The following is a 21,074-nucleotide window of genomic DNA, read 5'->3' as shown; positions in this document are numbered from 1 at the left end:
TTATTAAAATGTTTGTTTTAAACACATTTACAACAACAAAAAACTATTATTATATATTTGTTGTATAATTATTTTTATTATTACAATAATTATTATCATTATAATGTTTTTTTTTTAAATAAATTTTATATTATTTAAATTACAAATGTTTTGAATATATATATGTTTTATAATTATATATAAGATTAATGTATTGTATTTAAATGTTGTATAGAAATTGATATTTAAAATATCGTTAAAATGTTTTTATTTATTTATTTATTTAATAAACACAATAATTGTTTTAATTAATTTAAATTAATTAATTAGTAGTAGTATTACTACTAATCACTAATAATAATAATTATAATGAGTATCTATTATTAATAAGTATGTGTCAATTATTATTATTAAAAAACTAATAATAATTAAATTTAAAAAAAAATCATAATTGAATTGAGAAAATTGATTATAACTATTCAAATAATAAAATAAAATAAAAATACTAATAATGATAATAAATTGATTAAAAAAAATAATAATAATTAATAAAATTATCAATAATTAATTAAAAAAAAATAATAATTAATTAAAAAAATATATAAGTAAAAAAATTAATAAAATAATTGCTAAATTAATTAATAATAATTAATAATTAAAATAATAATTTACGAACATCCGCACCGGTCGACTACCATACCCGGTAGCATACCGTATATAATATTATAGTTATCGTCAAAGTATAGCATAGATATGGCCGACATTTTCCTCGGGGAACAACACGGACCGGCCGACCCGGACGGGTTGGCCTGTTGTACCAGATGGGTGTGCGGGTATTTCTGGAGGAAAACATAGGGACACTCGCCGCTACAGTAGTTGGCTTCGTAACGTTTCGGTGCTATTATCCAATCCCACCCAAACTCTTCAAAGTCGACGGTCAGCGGGTATCGACAGCAGCGGACTTCGTGTGAATTTTCTTCGCAGTTCAGGCCAGCCATACGTCGGCGACGGTTAGCCGCCTTAGACTCGACCCGTACCTCAATGAATGGCATCTTTTTTTGTTAAAAAATAAATAATTTAATTTAATTTAATTTAATTTAATTTAATTTAATTAATTAATAAAATAAAAACAACAATAAAATAATTATTTATAGGGGGGGGGAAACCTATCGGCTACTTTGAATGCTATATATATATATATATATATATACTGTATATATCTAAATATATACTTTATATATCTAAATATATATTGTATATATCTATAATAGATTATATATTCTATAGATTCTATATATACCACTACACTATATATATATATACATATATATATGTATAATAGAAAAAATATAAATTTGACTACAAATTTCATAGTAATATAATTTATATATATATAATAATTTTATTATTAATAATTATTATTATTTTTTATATGTGTATATAAATAAATATATTTATTAATTATACCAATGAGTTGTCCTCATTAGAGTTGGCCTCAATAACCGCCAGCTCTTTGCCGTCCTTATCATAGGAATGTATAGCCAGTCCAAGATTATCGCCGGGATGTCTGAACCATTGGCTGACCAGCTTTTTCAATTCAATCTGAACCCATACACCTTTTTTCGAGTTGACATCAATTTTTTTGGCCCTAACCTGTTTGTATATTATATTGTTGTTGTGGTCATCAATATATCAATAATAATAATAATAATATGTATTAATTTTTATTATACATGCAATAGTGTTGGCGAATCGTTTCCGTTTTCTTGTCTAACAATCTGATAGACAACTATCCAGGCAGTGGTCGACAACTGTTGGTCGACCTGTAGCTGATGATTGGTTGGCCTAACAAATACCCATAGATGTGCTTTGGATACGTGAGCGTTGAGTACGTTTGCCGAAAACCTAAAGTACTGGCACTTAACTTCTGGCGGTATATTCAGATGACCCGGAGCTGGTGTGATGATCCCCACATGATAATAAAACATATATATATAAAAATAAACAACAAAAAAAACGGTATATTAAGCAATCAATTGGCATATAATTATAGATAGACTGTATAGGTTAGGTATGTTAGTTATATAAGTTAATACAGTATAAACTCTATTGTATTAATAGTGTATATATAAATATACTATATATATATATATATGAAAATATAATTTTTGAATTTATAACTCATATAATTCATTCATTTAATTAATTAATTACTTATTTTTTTATTAATACCAATAATACAGTATATTCTTATAGTATATAATATTTTTTTTTGTAACACATTTCAATAAATCTTTTAGAGAAATTATTTGCATGTTTTTTGTTGTGTAAAAAAAGTAAGTTTTTTATTATTATTATTATTTAAATGTATAGCAAACTCTTATAATCTTATAATATATGGTTTTTTTTTGTTAGAAAAATATCACTTATTTTTTGCGTTCAACAAAAATATATATAAAAAAATAGTTATAGATTTTTGCCGATAATCTATTCAAAATTTATTTTCAATTCATATGATAGTTAAACACCAAATAGTTTCAAACTCTCTCTCTCTCTCTCTCTCTCTCTCACACACACACACACACACACACACACACACACACACACACACACACACAGGTAGCTCACAAAGTCGGTGTCATTATATTTACTGATTTTTTGTATATATATTTTTTTTGTATTATTATTGTTAAGTGTAGGCAATAATAGCCGTCCAGCTGTGCAATGGCTATGCAATTGGTTTGCAAGAGAGAGAGAGAGAGAGAGAGAGAGAGAGAGAGAAACGGGAGATTTAAAAGACCTTCACCTCAGTGTTTGACCCTTAAAAAAGAGCTTCAGTGAGATCTATATGTATGTATTGATGTGTGTGTGTGTGTGTGTGTGTGTGTGTGTGTGTGTGTGTGTGTGTGTGTGTGTGTGTGTGTGTGTGTGTGTGTGTGTGTGTGTGTGTGTGTGTGGTGTGAGTGTATGTAAATTCAAAATAGTTTTACATATTTTTTTTTAAAAAAGATTCAAATATCATATAAAACATATGAGAAGTTTGCACTATATTTATAAAAAAAATGTACAAAATATACCTATTTTTAATTGTGAGCCCAGATTTGCTCTCTCTCTCTCTCTCTCTCTCTCTCTCTCTCTCTCTCTCTCTCTCTCTCTCTCTCTCTCTCTCTCTCCTACTTACTTCCCTAACGCCAACACTTGCTTAACAATTCATAGATAAATACTATTGATATTACATATATTGTATACACACAAAAAACAGGTATATATATCATATAAAGCTCAACATTAAAGCCCAATACATATACAGTATATATAGTTACATATTAGTAGTTTCAGTAACTTATATACAATATTATGATATTACTGTAGCTTAACATATAAATATTTTTTTTTTTAATTAAATTATTATTTATATCAGTAATTAGTATTCAATTGACTTTTTTTTATTTATTTATTATATTATTATTTTGTTGTATTTGTTGTATTACATAATTTTAATTGACTATTTAAATAATAATATACACCAGTAATTAGTTAGCACACATTTTTTTTGCTTTAAAAAAACATATACAACATAAATATCACAAAAAAAAACAAATTTGCATAAAATTTATATACATTATACTGTATTAATCTGCATATGCAATGTTGACAATAATAATAATATAATAGACCCCCTATTGTGCAAACCCCTTGGCAACTAACTGTATATTAATATGCAATAACATAATATACATTACAATTGTGAGATAGAGGGGGGAGATAGGGAGGCTGCCCGAAAAAAATGGACATACCATTGTGCCTTTTTAAATATGTTTTTTTCTCATGGGCACCTATACCTATACCTATCTAACAATATCTATACAATTATTGTGGTGGTGGTAGTAGTAATAGTAGTAGTAGTAATATAGTGGCCCCATTGTAAAAAAACGGTGCGACCCATTGTAGATATATATATATATATATATATATTAAAAAATACATGTATAACAATTATTATAATTATAATAAATAATAATAATAATAAAAAAAATAATAAATTTGCTAGAAATAAGGGTCCATATTATTATTAGGTTATTAGTTATCATTATTATCATTATTATTACTATTACTATTGATTGTATTGATGATAATAATCGGGTGCTTTGTTTAGTATAGTAGTTGTCGATAATATATATATATATATATAATACTAATAATTCATTTTTCATTTAACAACAAAAAAAATACAGTAAAAATATAATGTTATTTTTTTTAACTTCTCACACACACACACACACAAAATAATTATTACATATATTATTAGTGTAATATTATTGTATTATGTGTTATATATATATATACAGTATATATATATATATATATATTGATAACACATGGCATCCGATGTACCATCTCCTCCAACAACAACACACACACACAAAAAAACATCCCATTATCCCCATTATTGCCACCAAATGCTACCAGTTTAGCTACCAGTGCCTCAGTTGCCTCTCTCTCTCTCTCTCTCTCTCTCTCTCTCTCTCTCTCTCTCTCTCTCTCTCTCTCTCTCTCTCTATTTCACACACACATCACACACACCACACATTTAGCCGGAGGAAAGCCCCGATTGTTTGGCATTCAAAGTAAAAGTATCCGCATTTTAGCTAACATTTCTATAAATCCCATTATTATATATATATATATGATTATTATTATTATTATTTTATATGGATGTATACATATAAACTACTCTATATATATATAGGGTGTATGTATAGGTAAATAGCTATTATTATTATTATTAATGTTTTTTGATTATCCGCTAATAGTTTTCGCCAAATAATTTTTTTTCGCTTCAATTTCAAAGACCTATTTTATTTGTGTTATATATATATATATATATATATATATATATATACAGTATATACTGTAAAATAAATTATATAGCGTTACATATGAATTGCTAATTGAAATAATAATAATTTTATTTTACTTTTTTTGTTGTAAAAAAGTACTGAACCAAAAATCTAAATTAAATAATATTAAATAATTTATAATTATTAGTATAACAAAACCGCTACATAAAAAAAACTTAACTCATATTAATCTCTCTCTCTCTCTCTCTCTCTTTCATCAGAGTAATAGTTAATAAATTGTGAGATATCTTAAAGAGATAAAATATATATATATATTATTAATATAATTTTGAAACACTACTTGAATTGAGTCATTTATATACTGTATATATATACAGTATATTTATGATGATATAATGATAAAATTAGCAATAAATTAACAAGCTAACATATTACTATAGTAATTTTTTTTGTAATACTAATAATTTAATGCAATTGATTTCCTTGATCAAACATATATTAAATGTGTGTGTATGTGTATGTATGTGTGTGTGTGTATCTATGTGTGTGTATGTATGTGTATGTATGTATGTGTGTGTGTGTGTGTGTGTGTGTGTGTGTGTGTGTGTGTGTGTGTGTAAGTGAGTGTGTTATATAACAAATAATAAAATTAATTTTTGAATTAATTTCAATAGTTATTATTTAATAAAAATATGTTTTAATAAAATTAAAATTATTTGATTACTATTTTTTTCAAATAAATAGAAAACTAAATTTAAATTAAACTAATCTTTATAAATATATAAATTAGTAAAATATTATAAAATTTTTAAAAATTGTAGTATATAATGTAATAATAATAATAATAATAAATCACAATATGATAAATATATACAAATATTATATTAAGTTAGAAATTCTAGGATTAAAAAACATTAATATTATATATATATATATAATATTAAAACATGATTAACATTATAATCATTAGATAATCAACTCTTTTTTTATATATATAAATATGTGCTATACTTTTATTACACAAATATATACACAAATGTATTTCAATGTAATATTTTTTTTTTTAATATTCAACTCGTATTTTATAAAAAAAAAATCCTTTTTTTCTCAATAAATTTGATTAATTAGTTTAAATATTTTTTTTTATGATTTTTGTTGTTGTAAAACAAACAAAAAATAATAATAATTAAATAATAAAATTAAATGACTAAATTGGATTATATATATATATATATATATATTAAAAAATTAATTAAATAATATTTCTAAATAAAACAAAAATTTTAAATTATTCTTAAATATATATATATATAATTAATTAATTAATAATTCTATTGATTTTTTTTATATACAATCAATTATTACAGTATTTTAAATACACAAAAAAAATTATTTTAGTAATAATAATAAGTTAATTAATTAAATCTAATAAAAAAAACTAAAATTTTAATTAAATCAATAAAAAAATAAAATATTTATTATATATAAAAAACATACGTTTTTGTGCAAAACTGATGGACCGTTCGGCGTTGACAAAGAACTCTTCGTAGTCGTCATCACCGCCGCCGCCGATACCGTCGTTGTCCCCATCCTTGTCGATGGTCTGGTCGTTGTCGTCGATATTAAAACCGTTAAACAGCTGCTGACCGGTCAGCAGCCGCGGATCGTCGCCAAGCATATTGTATCGGTCGAGCAGATGATGGAGTGGCGGTATTCGGGGCAACGGTTTGCCGGTTATATTCGGTGCCGATTTTAGGCCCAATTTGTTTAAGATATTAACTTTGATGGTCTCCAGTCGTCGGGTTTTGGCCTCTTCGTGTAGTACACAACGGGTACAGTTGACACCCGATAATGACTGTTCATCGTAAGCGAGATCATCGTCATCTTCGTCGTCGTGGTCGTCGTCATCGTCATCATCGACGACCACATCGTCGTCGTTGCCATTGTTTTTGGTTGTCTGTTGTTTCTTCTTATTCTTCTTCTTCTTATTAGTTAATTGTTTGGCTAATGTCTGGGCAATCAGTGTCTGAAAGTCTTGTTGATGATCAGCGGTTAGTAAACTGTCTGCCGCTGATGATGATGACGATGACGATGATGCTGATGGAGAAGCAGCGTCTGATTGATAGCCACTTAATAAGTATGACATAGAAGTTGTATTATTATTATTATTAAAAGTATTAATATCTTTTAGGCTATTGTTGTGATTGCTGTTTGACAATGAAGCAGCTGATCCACTGGTCGATGATGATGTTTGCAGATGATGATGATGGCTACTATCACCATCAGAACCACTACTATCATGGGTTAAGCCATGAGTCCGGTCCCAGACTTGGATAAACTTTTTGAGCGCCTCTTCCAAGTTGTCCTCATCGGTAATAATCTCATTAATCGATGATAACTGTTGTTGTTGTGTTAGATGATAGTGTTGTTGTTGATGATGGTGTTGATGGTGATGCTGGTTATGATGCTGATGACGGCTAGTATTGTTGGTGTTTTGGTGGTCAACCAATTGTCGATAGTTTTCACTAATAGTTGTTGTATTGACTAAATGACTGGCAATACTGTTATCAATGATTATTGTTAATAATAATAAACTAACTATTATTAACATATAAATTATGGCAATTGATGATGATGATGATGATAATGCTAATGGTTTATGATTAATATGATTTTTGTTGAGCATTTTTGTTGAGGGGTGTGTGGGTGGGTAGGGGGTGAGGGAAATGTGTGCGAAAATTAATATATATATATATTTAAATAAAACTATTATTATTATTATTAAATTTACACATATATATATAATAAACAATTTATTTATTTGATGTGTTATTGAATTATTATTAATAATAATTAAATAAATTTTTTATATATCATATACACACACAACTATATATAAATATATATATATATAGCTTGAAAATGATTTATTATTATTATTTAAAAGCTGGCATTAGATTTGTTGGACACTATTAGACTACTATTACTATTACTAATAATTATTATTATTATATGATCACAAAAAACACAATTTTTGAATAAAATGACTTAATTTTTATTTTTTTTGGTAGTGTTGTTGTGTTTGAGGAAAGTTGGGGATTGAATGTATGACTTTGAAAATAAAACACAAAATATTTTGTCATAAAAAAACACACAATTTTTTTATTAATTTATTTTGAGTGACACTTCTGAGTCCAGAGAAAGAGAGAGAGAGAGAGAGAGAGAGAGAGAGAGAGAGAGAGAGAGAAAGAGAGAGACTGTGTGTGTGTGTGCGAGTCTAACAACACAAACAAAACAATGGGGTCTTCGGATAATTTATCGGATAAAACGGATAATTATTTTTTTTATCAAAAAAAAACAGATTTCCGGACAATACTTTGTTTCTTCTTCTTCTTCTTCTTCTTCTTCTTGTTTGTGTCGCACAGATGGTGTGTATTTGCATACAAGTGATGACTGATGTCTCGGATGTGATGACAATCTTCTTCTTCTTTTTATTCTTCTTAAGCTTTTTATTATTATTATTATTATTATTTAATACACATATTATATATCATTCACATATATGTTATGCATTTTATCAATAAATAATTGATATATATATATATATGATATATATGTATATATATATATATATTGGTTTGTCTCCCCAGAAAAAAAACACACACTCACTCACTCACTCATTCACTCACTCACACACTCGCACAGTAAGCTCTCATATAAGTTGTGTGTCTCTCCACACCACCAAAAAAAAACTCTCATAAAAAGCGAACTCAATCCCAATCCCAATCCCAATCGTCCCAATCGGACCCCGCCTTTGCCTTTACTGCAGAGAGATTGGTATATATATGTATAATATATATATATATATATATATATATATATATAAGTATGTATTTATATACTAATATATATATATATTATATATATATTATATATATATTATATGAGAGCCAAGAATATTATTATTATTATACATATACTAGAACTTACATAAAGAGATATGTTTTTATTATTTTTATTTTATTAGATTTTATTTTGTTTTTTTTGTTTTTTGAAAAATGCTTTATTTATTATAACATATTCAGCTGTATATATATATACAGTATATATATATTATATATATAGATATATAACTCCCGCCCCAACTAACTAACTAACTCCAAGTGCTCTCTAAAATACCAATTATACACTAAATTTTATAATTATATAATAATAATAATAATAATAATTACTGTATTATTATTATTATAATCATTAACTTAATGATTGACCAGAAAGATAGACACATATAAAATAAATGTAGTATTAATAATATATATTTACTTATTTTTTATTATTGCTATTTTCATTGCATTTATATTTTTGTTTGTTTGATATTTTTTGTTGTTGTTGAAAATTTATACATAAAAATATAATATATATGTCAATATAAATTACTATATATTTTATTATATATATATTATTTTATTTATTATATATATATAGAGTATATACTGTAGACTTTATAAGTAGATAGAGACACACAATACTACAAATATTATGACATAATTTTTTATGTAAATAATAAAAATATTTATATATTATATATATGATAGTATATATATACTGTACTAAACTTTTTATTGACATTTACATTAACTAAATACTGTATATATATAATATTTTATATATAAATTATTATTATTATTATTATATGTAAATTCATTAAAATTAGATAATTATTAAATAATTTATTAACAAAAACATAGACAAACACACACAGCTTATAATAAACAGTATATTTAATAATTTGAAAATATAGTAATTTTGTTTATAATATATTTAAAATTACAAAAAAAATAAAATTGATTTTTAAATATCATTTTTAACTATTTATTTATTTTTAAAAATTAAACTACAAATAATATAATTTTATTTATAAGTTAATATAAATATTTTATTTCTAATAACTACTTATAGAGACTAATAAAATATTATTAATTAACTAAATAATAAATAAATAAATAAATAAATAAAATACATACCTATTATTTATTGATAAACAAAATCACAATTTAAAATATTTGTCATAATTATACAGTCAATTCACAACACAAATAAGTAATTTAAAAAAAAATTATTTTTATTTATTTTTAAGTAATTAAACAAAATTACGATTCAATTAACTAATTGATTAATTAATTAATTACTTTGAAGACTTATTAATCACTATTAGATTTTGAAAAAATTTGTTATTTGATTTTGAAATTATATATATATTTATTATATATCTATTAATAAATAAATATATATAAATATAAAAACTTTGTATTCATATTATTATTATTATTATTATTATTATTATTATTATTATTATTATTATTATTATTATTATTGTTGTTGTTATTAAATATTAATTATATAGCCTGTAAATACTGATTATATGATACTGTACTGTGTCTGTGTATATATAAAAATAAGTTATAATTATATCAATAATATACTGTATATATATATATATTAATATATCTATTTATATATATAGTATTTACATATACTATAACTAAATTTCTTGATGTGTTTATGTAAATGATATAAAAATTGATATGAAATAATTATAGAGACAGAGAGAGAGAGAGAGAGAGAGAGAGAGAGAGAGAGAGAGAGAGAGAGACTAAAATAAGAGCTAATATATATATATATATAATTATCAATTATATACAATATTTATATACAGTATATATTGTATATAATTGATAATTATTGTCGAACTTTGACATAATTATAATTAATTTTTAATTAAACACTTATACTCTCTCTCTCTCTCTCTCTCTCTCTCTCTCTCTCTCTCTCTCTCTCTCTCTCTCTCTCTCTCTCTCTCTCTCTCTCTCTCTCTCTCTCTCTCTCTCTCTCTCTCTCTCTCTCTCTCTCTCTCTCTCTCTCTCTCTCTCTCTCTCTCTCTCTCTCTCTCTCTCTCTGATAACTAATAGCTAAATAATATTTATGAAAAATTAATAGTATATATATACTGTATATATATAGTATATATTGATATATGTCTAATAATAATTTTTTGAATATAAATTATATTAGTATTAAAAATTTATTTATTTATTTAAATATTTATATATATTTATAAACTGTATATAATCACTGATTTTTATTAATATATATATATACCCTGCAATTGAATTTTTAGTATATATATAGTAATATATATATAACTTTTTTTTGTGTGTAATTATTGATATAAACTTTTATCAATTTGTCTGTTTTAAAAAAAAAAATGTTTTGAAATTTTTTCAAACATTTTTTTCAATGATAATAAATATTTTTTAATTTCTCAATTTGTAAAAACCAATTACTAGTTTAGTTTATTTTTATAAAATAATAATTATATATAAATTATAAATAAATTATTATTTATTAATGATATTATATTGTATATTAAATGATGATGATGATGATTAATATAATATTTAAATGTAAATAAATTTTAATATTAATATTATCAACTTATTATTAGGTAAAATGTTTATTTATTTATTTTTAAATATCTTTAAATAAAAAATTTATACATATAGTGGGGAAAAAATTATTTTTGGCAACTAACTAAAAATTACTGTATTATTATTATTATTATTATTATTATTTATAATTATAAAATAAATTAAATTACAATATATGTGAATATATATTATTTTAATTTTTAATTATGCATATATGATATATGGATATATTATGATAATCATAATAATTTATTAACAAAAAATAAATAAATAATTCAAATTAAACTAATTAAATGGTCAATAAAAATAACGTTTGCCAATAATATTATACATGTATTAGATTTTTAAAAAAAAAATTATTATAACCACTAGATTATAATACTAATAATAATATAATATATTTAAAAATTAAATAAATGATGGGTATTAAGTTGCATAAAATATATCGATAAATTAAATTTTTTTTTATAAATTATCAAGGTTTTCTAATAATTTTTTTTACTTTAACTAATCTATCTATATGGGTATATATCATATTATATATATATATTTATGGGTTATTCAATTGAGTCTGCAATGAGTTTTTTTTTTGTTATCTCAAGGACTCAATAGTATTAGTGAGTTAGAGAGTGAGTGAGTGAGTGAGTGAGTAAGTGAGTGAGTGAGAGAGAGAGAGAGAGAGAGAGAGTATTAAACCAAAACCGAGGGTCGAAATATGTGTCGAAAAAAATATGACTTATTAGACAACATATTGAACATACTGTACAATATTTGACATTTTCATTGAACTTATCTAATATACGGTACTTTTTTTTATTATTATATTGATGATTATTTATTGTATGTTCAAAATCAAAAAATGCAATTACATGTATGTGTGTGTGTGTGTGTGTGTGTATGTGTGTGTATGTGTGTGTATGTGTGTGTATGTGTGTGTATGTGTGTGTATGTGTGTGTATGTGTGTGTATGTGTGTGTATGTGTGTGTATGTGTGTGTATGTGTGTGTATGTGTGTGTATGTGTGTGTATGTGTGTGTATGTGTGTGTATGTGTGTGTATGTGTGTGTATGTGTGTGTATGTATGTATGTGTGTGTGTGTATATATGTGTGTATGTATATATATATATATATATATATGTGTGTGTGTGTGTGTGTGTGTGTCAGTTAAACTATGTACTGTATTAAATTATATTGTGTTAACTAATTGTATAATAGTTTTTTTTAAATAAAAATTAATTATTTATTTTTTTTGAATTATTTTGAAGTAAAAACTCTAAACTGTGCCAAATTTTTAAATAAATTTATATATCCAAGCTAATTTACCAAGGTGCATAGTACAATTTAAAAAAATCAATAATAATAAATAATATTATAGCAACAACAAAAATTATTATTATTTGTTATAAACTAGTTATAAGTTTGCTAGCTGCTAATTTAAAATAATAAAAATAATAATAGCTAAAAAATTAGCATGTATAAATCTAGAAAAATAATTGATGGAAATATTTTTTAAATATCAAATAGTTTATTGCATTTTTTGTTGTTGTTGTTTTATTTAATTAATTTTTTTTCCTAAATGATTTACGTGTTTTAAAAAAATTTAATATTATAAAATTACACATAAAAAAACACAACAAAAATAAAATAAAAGATTTAGCAACAAATAAAAAAAATTATCATAAAATATGTCAAATACGTGAAACTGATTGGTAATGTATTTAACATTTTATATAATAAAGTTTTTTTTTAAAAAATATATTTATATGTAATTTAATGCCAAACACACACACATTTAAATTAATGAGTGACTCTTTTTTTCAATCCCTATATATTTATATATATATAAATTATATTAATATTTATACAGTATATTATAATTTATATTATTAAAGTATTTAAAAATTTTGGGAATTAACCAGTTATGAGATACTAAACTATTTTTAATTTTTTTTGTTGTTTTTATTTTTTTTGTTGCTAAAGTATATGAGTATATTGTATCCAAAAGTAAAGTATATATTAATTTATTTTTTTTTTGTTATTTTTGTTAATTTATTTTTATTATATATATATATTAAATACGATAGCAATGAACTGAATAAATGATATAAATTTATTAATACCTCAGTATTTATATAATGTATGTATATTTTATTTTAACAAAAATAATAAATTAATACTTTTAAATGACACTAAAAAAATAAAAGAAAAGAAAATAAGTGATAATAAAAAATAAATGTTTGAAATTAAAAAAAAATTTAATACTTTTTTTCTACTTATATGTAATTTATTCTGACCAAAAAAATATATACATATATATATATATATTGAAAATAAAACGTTTTTATAATTATAATTTTTTTTTGACCAACTATTTGCTGGTGATATTGACCTTTACCAAGATCATTATTTTAATTAAATTTTAAAAAAGATATAAAATATAATATTATTACTATATATATATATACTAAAAAATATATTTATATATTATTTGAAAAAAATACTTTTGTATTAATTATTGTTTGTTAGAACATATCCTATTTTTTTACAATAAAAATTCTTAGAAAAAATAGTTTCTCAATTATTGAAATAATTGAGATAAAATACTGCAAATTGTTTTACACACACACACACATACATACACACACGCATATACATACATACACACACATTAACACATAAACATACACATATACACACACATTAACACACACATACACACACATACACACACATACACACACACATACATATATATATATACACACACATACACACACACATACACATACACACACACACACACACACACACACACACACACATACATACATACACACACATACACATACACATACACAAACACAAACACAAACACAAACACAAACACATACACATACACATACACATACACATACACATACACATACACATACACATACACATACACATACACATACACATACACATACACATACACATACACATACACATACACATACACATACACATACACATACACATACACATACACATACACATACACATACACATACACATACACATACACATACACATACACATACACATACACATACACATACACATACACATACACATACACATACACATACACATACACATACACATACACATACACATACACATACACATACACATACACATACACATACACATACACATACACATACACATACACATACACATACACATACACATACACATACACATACACATACACATACACATACACATACACATACACACACAAAATTCTATGAATAAAATAATAATAAGAATTATTATTATTATTATTATTACTATTATCGGTATATCTATATAATTGGTGTTTTCCTAAAAACAATGGGTGTTCAACAACAAAAAATTTAAAAAGAAAAAAATTATATACATTTTTTTCAGTAGAAACTAAAAATAAAATTATGACTTTTTTTGATGTTTTGTTTGCATATAAATCAATAGTTATTTTTTTTTGAAACAACACTTTACGATCCAAATAAATTATGAATAGGTAGTAAAATATATATATATATATAGTATATGTAAACTCTTTAAACATTTTTAACAGTGTGTGTGTGTGTGTGTGTGTGTGTGTGTGTGTGTGTGTGTGTCTATAAAAAATAAAACAAAATAAATTTTTGTTTAAATAATACAAAAAAGCAATAAAAATATCATTTTTTTTGTTTTTATTTATTTTCATTTGAATTACACTCTGATCTTATTTTTAGCCATAGTTTTTTGTTTAGTAGTAAACTTTATATTATTATTTTTTTGTTGTTGATTTTTATCATTGTAATTTATATACATATTTTCTTGATATCAAATATTATATAAAATGTATATAAATTTTATTATATATATATATCATATATCATTACATCCCTGTTTTTTTTTAGCTAAATTTATTGCAATATTAATGTATAATTTATATATGTATTGATTAATATCAATTGAAAATATTAAAAGTTATGTTTTTTTTATTAGTTTATGTTTGAAATCGATAATAATTTTTTTATTAAAAAATTATTATGTGATCAAAGCTAAAAAATAATTTTGTTAATACCAGTATATAATTAATATATTAATTTATAATTAATTAGTTACGATTTAATTTTTTCAAAAAAAAATAATTAATAAAATGATATTCAAAAAAAAAAAATAAATAAATATTAATTTGTTATTATTGTCATATTATTAAACTGTAATTAAACTATTATCGCTAATAATAATAATAATAATATAAATTAATAGCATGTTTTTAAAAATTAAATTAAAATTATAAAAACTTATTTAAAAAAAAAATTAAATCATAATTCATATAACTATAAAATATTAACTAACAAAATATTATAATAATAAATAATTGCAATATTTATGTAAAAAATTTTAGTCAATTAATTTTTTTTGTATTAGATTTTTTAAAATATTTAATTACATGTATTTAGATACAGTATATACTGGTATATAATAATAATACAGTATTTTTATACAATTGTTATACAAATAGTTTTACCTAATTATCTCAAATTTTTATTCAAAGTTTTATTTATATAAAAAATAACTATTTGTTTTACATATCATAATACACTTAATAATCAATTTGGTTAGTATTGATAGTATTGTGTAAATACCTATATAATCATATTACAGGTATTATATATTTATATATATATATATATAACATTATACTGTCTTACCTGTATATACACTGTATTATACAGTTTAGCGATTTTTTTTTGGGGGGGGGGTATTACTGTATTAATTATATATATATATTAAAAATTGCAAAATTATTTATATATATCTATTTAGTAAATAATTTTTTATTATAACACTAAAATTTGAGGGGGGAAACTTACAGGAAATTTGCCTCGAATTTTTGCATATATAAAATGGATAGAAATTGATTAATTTTTTTTTTAAATAAAAAAACAAACAATATATTAATAAAACATTAATAAAAAAATCATTTAATAAAAGCGATAAACTATGCATTATTTTAAAATATAATAAATCAATCAATCAATCAAATAATTATAATGATAATTATAAACCAAAACATACAATATAAACAATTTTATGATAAATTTTTCTAATAATAAATATAATAATAATAATAATAATATACATTACTTACTAATAACAATAATATTGTTGACATATCATATATACAGTAAATATGTAATTATTAAATTACCGGTAAATATAATATAAATATTGTATATTTATTATGTGATGATTGTAGTAGTAGTAGTAGTAATTTTTATTTAAACACGGTAATTTTATTTATTTAATTATTATTATTTTTAATATTATATTAATTATTAAAATAATTTGAATTAATTTATTATTATTATCATTTTAAATTATCAGATTTTCTTTTTAAATAAAAATATATTTTTTTTAAATATAAATATATATTATTATAATAATTATAATTATTAATTAGTTAATTAATAAATTAATTAACTAATTAATTAACTAATCGGCAACCGATAGCTGTGCAAAACCAGTCAACGTTTTCTCATCGCTTAATTCAGAAGATTCTGTCATCGGATTCTGTATAATAATAGTTAATAATTAGTTAATAATTAGTTAATAATTAGTTAATAATTAGTTAATAATTAGTTAATAATTAATTAATAATTAATTAATTAATAAATTCAATAAAACTAATTATTATTATTATTATATATGTTAAACAAAACAAAAAAACAAACAAATCGGTAGACAAACCAATGCAAAAACTATCGATTTGTTGGCCATCGGCTCCAAAATGAGTTTCTGAAGATTGCCGGCAACCACTACAAAGTCTTTACCGTCGACCAGACCGGCAGTTATTAACTCTTGTGCTATACCTTCGGGTGTGTCTAAAAAAACGAGATAGTGAGTGAGTGAGCAAAAAATAAATATACATAATATCATCGCCGCAGCCGACGGTGGCGGTCAAAACATATACCTTTATCAATGGTAAACTCGAAGCGAATATCGTTGAGCTCTTTCTTCGAGTTTCGTATTCTGAGGACTAAATTGATGGGATTGTTGGATACAACAACATCACCGCTACTGCCAGTAGCGGCACTGCCGCTGCCAACCGGCTCTTGACTATTGATGGAGACAACACTTGTGGCTAATGTGGTCGTCGTCTTAGTCGTCGATGTCGTCTGATTGGCGGCCAACTCGGCGTTGGTCGACGACGACGACGACGACGACATATTATTGGTTACCGGAGCAGCCGATACACTGCTACTGTCATCACTTTGTTGTTGTTTTTGTTGTTGTTGTTGTTGTTGATGATGGTGTTGGTCGTGGTGATGGTCGTGGCTTATGTGGTGGTTCTCTTTGGAGACGACAACACTGTTGTTGTTGTTGTTATTGCAAGCGATATTAATGTTGTTGGTGTTACTATTGATCCGATTATCGGCATCAATAACGGGTGCAGTGGTCACTGCAGTCGTGTCTGTAGTAGTAGTAGTAGTCCCTGCAGTTGTAGTCTCTGGTGACGCTTGATGTTTGTCTCCGCCGCCGCCACCGCTACCGTCCTGATCGTCATCAGACCAAACCCAGTCGCCGGCTTCCGTACGATGTAGTCGACCGCTGGCTCCCTGACCACGGCGACTGGTCTTTGCTTTTTTGGCCCGTTCTTCAATTGACGGCGCAGTCGACAACAATGTCTTTATCATGTAATGCTTGTCCTTTGAATGAATGGATGGTATGAATGGGATGAGATGGATGTCAATAGTGAAGAATATAAATCCACACAAAAAACCAAACAAACCTTTGCTTTCCTAAAGAATTGATGTTTCAATAGTTCAGTCGATGTCGGCCTCTTTGTCGGATCTTTTTGCAGACAATCGCCAATCAGTTTGCGTATCGATTTTCCATAGTTCTTGTACTGGTCTTTCTCGTCGCTGACCGATTCCAGCGACGGCGGATCGTTTTGCAAGGTCAACATCAGTACCTTCATCGGCGGATATTTATGATAGGGAGCGGTTCCGGTGGCCAACTCGATAGCCGTTATACCGAAACTCCAGATATCCGCCTTGAAATCGTAGCCGGTAACCTGTTCCATAACTTCGGGTGCCATCCAACAGGGTGTACCCACAAACGTATGGCGAGACTTTTGACGGGACAAATCGCCGCCAGTGGCCAACCACGAGCTAACGCCAAAGTCTGGTCATAACAATCAATCAATCAATTGGTCTGTTTTTTTTGGTGATTAGTTTGTTATTTTACCGGCAATTTGAACGGATCCGTCGTCGCCGAGCAATATATTACCGGCTTTGATGTCCCGATGAATTTGGCCGTTCAGATGAAAATATTCCAATCCTTTCAGTACTTCCTTAAGTACGGTAGCAATGATTGCTTCGTCGAAGACTCCGTGACGACAGTCTTCGCTTTTCATCCGGTGTTTAATAATATCGAGAAGTGATCCTATAATAAGATATATAGATATATAAGAAGTAGTAAATCAGTTGCTGATTATGTCCACCCGATTACGGGGGCGGACAACACATCGGACAGTTAGTTAGAGATCAGATCATTACCGCCTCCAAGCAATCGTATGACAAGCCATAGCTCTTCTTTGACGACAAACGATGTATAATAAGTGACAACATTGTCGTGATTGCAGGCACTCATAGCCTGAATCTCTTTCAACAGTTCATCCATCGATGTGTTCCACTTCTCCAGATTGATCCGTTTGATGGCACACCTCTCACGCCGTGGCTTACAATAGGCTGAATGTACCGAAGCGGTAGCGCCGACACCTATAGTTTTCATTGGGTGACAGAGAGAGAGACAGAGACAGACAGACAGTTAGAGAGAGAGAGAGAGAGAGGACACATGAGAGACATGAGTTGTGGTCAGTCAGTAGTCATCGTCATCGACATCGACAACAACACCAACGTGTCGTCTATTACAACATGAACTTTACCGATAATTTCGCCGATCTCGTAGTCGTTGACATTGTTTGGCCAGTTATTGGCTGCGGCAGCGGCTGCTGCTGCTGCCGATGCTGCCGATGCAGCAGCTGATCCTGGGGTGGCCGCACCACCGCTACCGGTATTACCGGCGGCCAAACCGACAGTATTTGCCACTTCAGCCATCTTTGCGGCCAACAGTTGAGCTCGACTTGTATGACGAGTGGCGGCACCTGTTGTCGGCTGGTGTTGGCTGTGGTTATGGTCTCCACGACTACGACTACTACTACTACTACTACCACCGCCTACTCCTCCTAAGCTACCGGTGCTCTCTCTGCCGGTGCTGTTAGTCGATGTCGATCTCCATATAGACTTCATAGATACCGACTTCTTGTGGTGTCCACCGCCGGTACTACCGGTACTACCGCTGCCGCTGTAGTCGATGTTGTGATGGTTACGCAACCGAACCATTTGGTCCATGTCTTCATTCAGTAGATCCCGAGTGGCACTGATTCGCCGATAGATTCCCGTTGACGGCCACTGTTGCTGCTGTTGCTGCTGATGGTCAGCGACACCGCCGGTACCGATATTCTGGTCGCTGCCGACGATACTAAACGAAGAAGCATTGGATCTGTTAATCATTATTAGCGAAGAATACTTTAGCTGATGAACTAATTGCGCCAATTCTGGCATTACATCAAACATTTTGAAGTTTTTTTTAATTAATTAAATAAAAAAAGTTTTTTTTGGTTTGAAATATTTTTTTTTTTTTTTATATCAAATCATAGTTTCAAAACAGTTATATCCAAAAAATAAAAAAAAATTTTATCAATCATTTCAATCCAATAGATATAATAGATATAAAATAGTATTGAAAATAAATTGATTGATTGAATTGAATTGAATAATAATAGTAAAAATAAATTAATACAAAAAATAAAATTACATTACGAAATATCTATTGTTAATTGAGACAGCTAAACTAATAAATAAATTTTTTTTTAAATTATATATTTTTTGTGTGTTAATAATAACGATTTTTTTTTATATATATATTATTATTAAATGATAAATATAATACATTTTATTAATAATAGTTGTTTACCGGACCCAGCTGATTAAACTAAATAATAATAATTGCTATTATTATTAAAACTAAATAACTAACTAGGCTTATAATAAATATATTCAGGTATTATTAAAAATTATTTTTCACAAAAATAAAATCAATCTATTTATAACATTATAAAAATAAAATAAAAATTTGCACAAACAATATATATGTTTATTATATTGCTATTATTACGGTATTATATTGTAATAATAATAATAATTACGGGTATATTTATTTATTTTATAATGAAATATTACAAAATAAATCAATATTACAATAATAACTATTATTATTATTATTATTATTATTATTATTATTATTATTAGCCCATCATTTAACTAAATATATTTTTAGTTAAGTAACAAAATTCAATAATAAATTATTAATATATAGAATCTATATTATATTATAGATATATAACTTTAAATTTTTTTTGGGTTTAAAAAATCTTTTTTTTTAATAATTAATTAATTTTTATTTATTTTTTTTTAAATACTTACGTTGGACTCATAGTTACCGGCGATGACATAGTGGCCCGTAATGGCCAGTGTTTAGCTTTTTGATTGCAATTTTGTTGTTGATCTTTATGTTCAGCTAAATAACTCATTTTTTTATTTATTAGTATTATTATTATTATTATATAATTATTTTTATTTATTTTTTCCAACACTTT

At 25.5% G+C, this 21,074-nt stretch overlaps 2 protein-coding genes across 3 annotated transcripts; both read right to left on the bottom strand.

Moving 5' to 3' along the window:
- Positions 1–647: 647 nt before the first annotated feature.
- Positions 648–15,097, bottom strand: LOC128962283 (growth/differentiation factor 8-like). The gene is made up of 5 exons (XM_054308652.1): positions 15,075–15,097; positions 6,339–7,402; positions 1,713–1,933; positions 1,447–1,632; positions 648–1,031 (listed from the first exon to the last, which is right to left on the bottom strand). Exons 1-5 carry the CDS (start codon positions 15,095–15,097, stop codon positions 648–650), a joined length of 1,878 nt encoding a protein of 625 aa, XP_054164627.1.
- Positions 15,098–16,798: 1,701 nt separating this feature from the next.
- On the bottom strand, positions 16,799–21,006 carry LOC128961717 (serine/threonine-protein kinase OSR1-like). 2 transcript variants are annotated; one of them, XM_054307980.1, is made up of 8 exons: positions 20,902–21,006; positions 19,302–19,918; positions 18,913–19,134; positions 18,602–18,799; positions 18,144–18,538; positions 17,325–18,060; positions 17,102–17,235; positions 16,799–16,924 (listed from the first exon to the last, which is right to left on the bottom strand). In XM_054307980.1, the coding sequence occupies exons 1-8, from the start codon at positions 20,928–20,930 to the stop codon at positions 16,847–16,849; spliced, it is 2,409 nt and encodes an 802-aa protein (XP_054163955.1). In that variant the 5' UTR covers positions 20,931–21,006; the 3' UTR covers positions 16,799–16,846. The 2 variants fall into 2 exon arrangements, with proteins under 2 accessions (XP_054163955.1, XP_054163962.1); XM_054307987.1 differs by having other exon boundaries at positions 19,302–19,897.
- Positions 21,007–21,074: the final 68 nt, after the last annotated feature.

The sequence above is a fragment of the Oppia nitens genome, unplaced genomic scaffold (genome assembly GCF_028296485.1).
Source record: "Oppia nitens isolate AA-2021 unplaced genomic scaffold, nextdenovo-longstitch-racon4-pilon3 scaffold14_pilon_pilon_pilon, whole genome shotgun sequence".
In the NCBI taxonomy this organism is placed as follows: domain Eukaryota; kingdom Metazoa; phylum Arthropoda; class Arachnida; order Sarcoptiformes; family Oppiidae; genus Oppia; species Oppia nitens.
The sequence above is the reverse complement of the archived record's forward strand: the minus strand, read 5'-3'. Positions and strand labels throughout refer to the sequence as shown.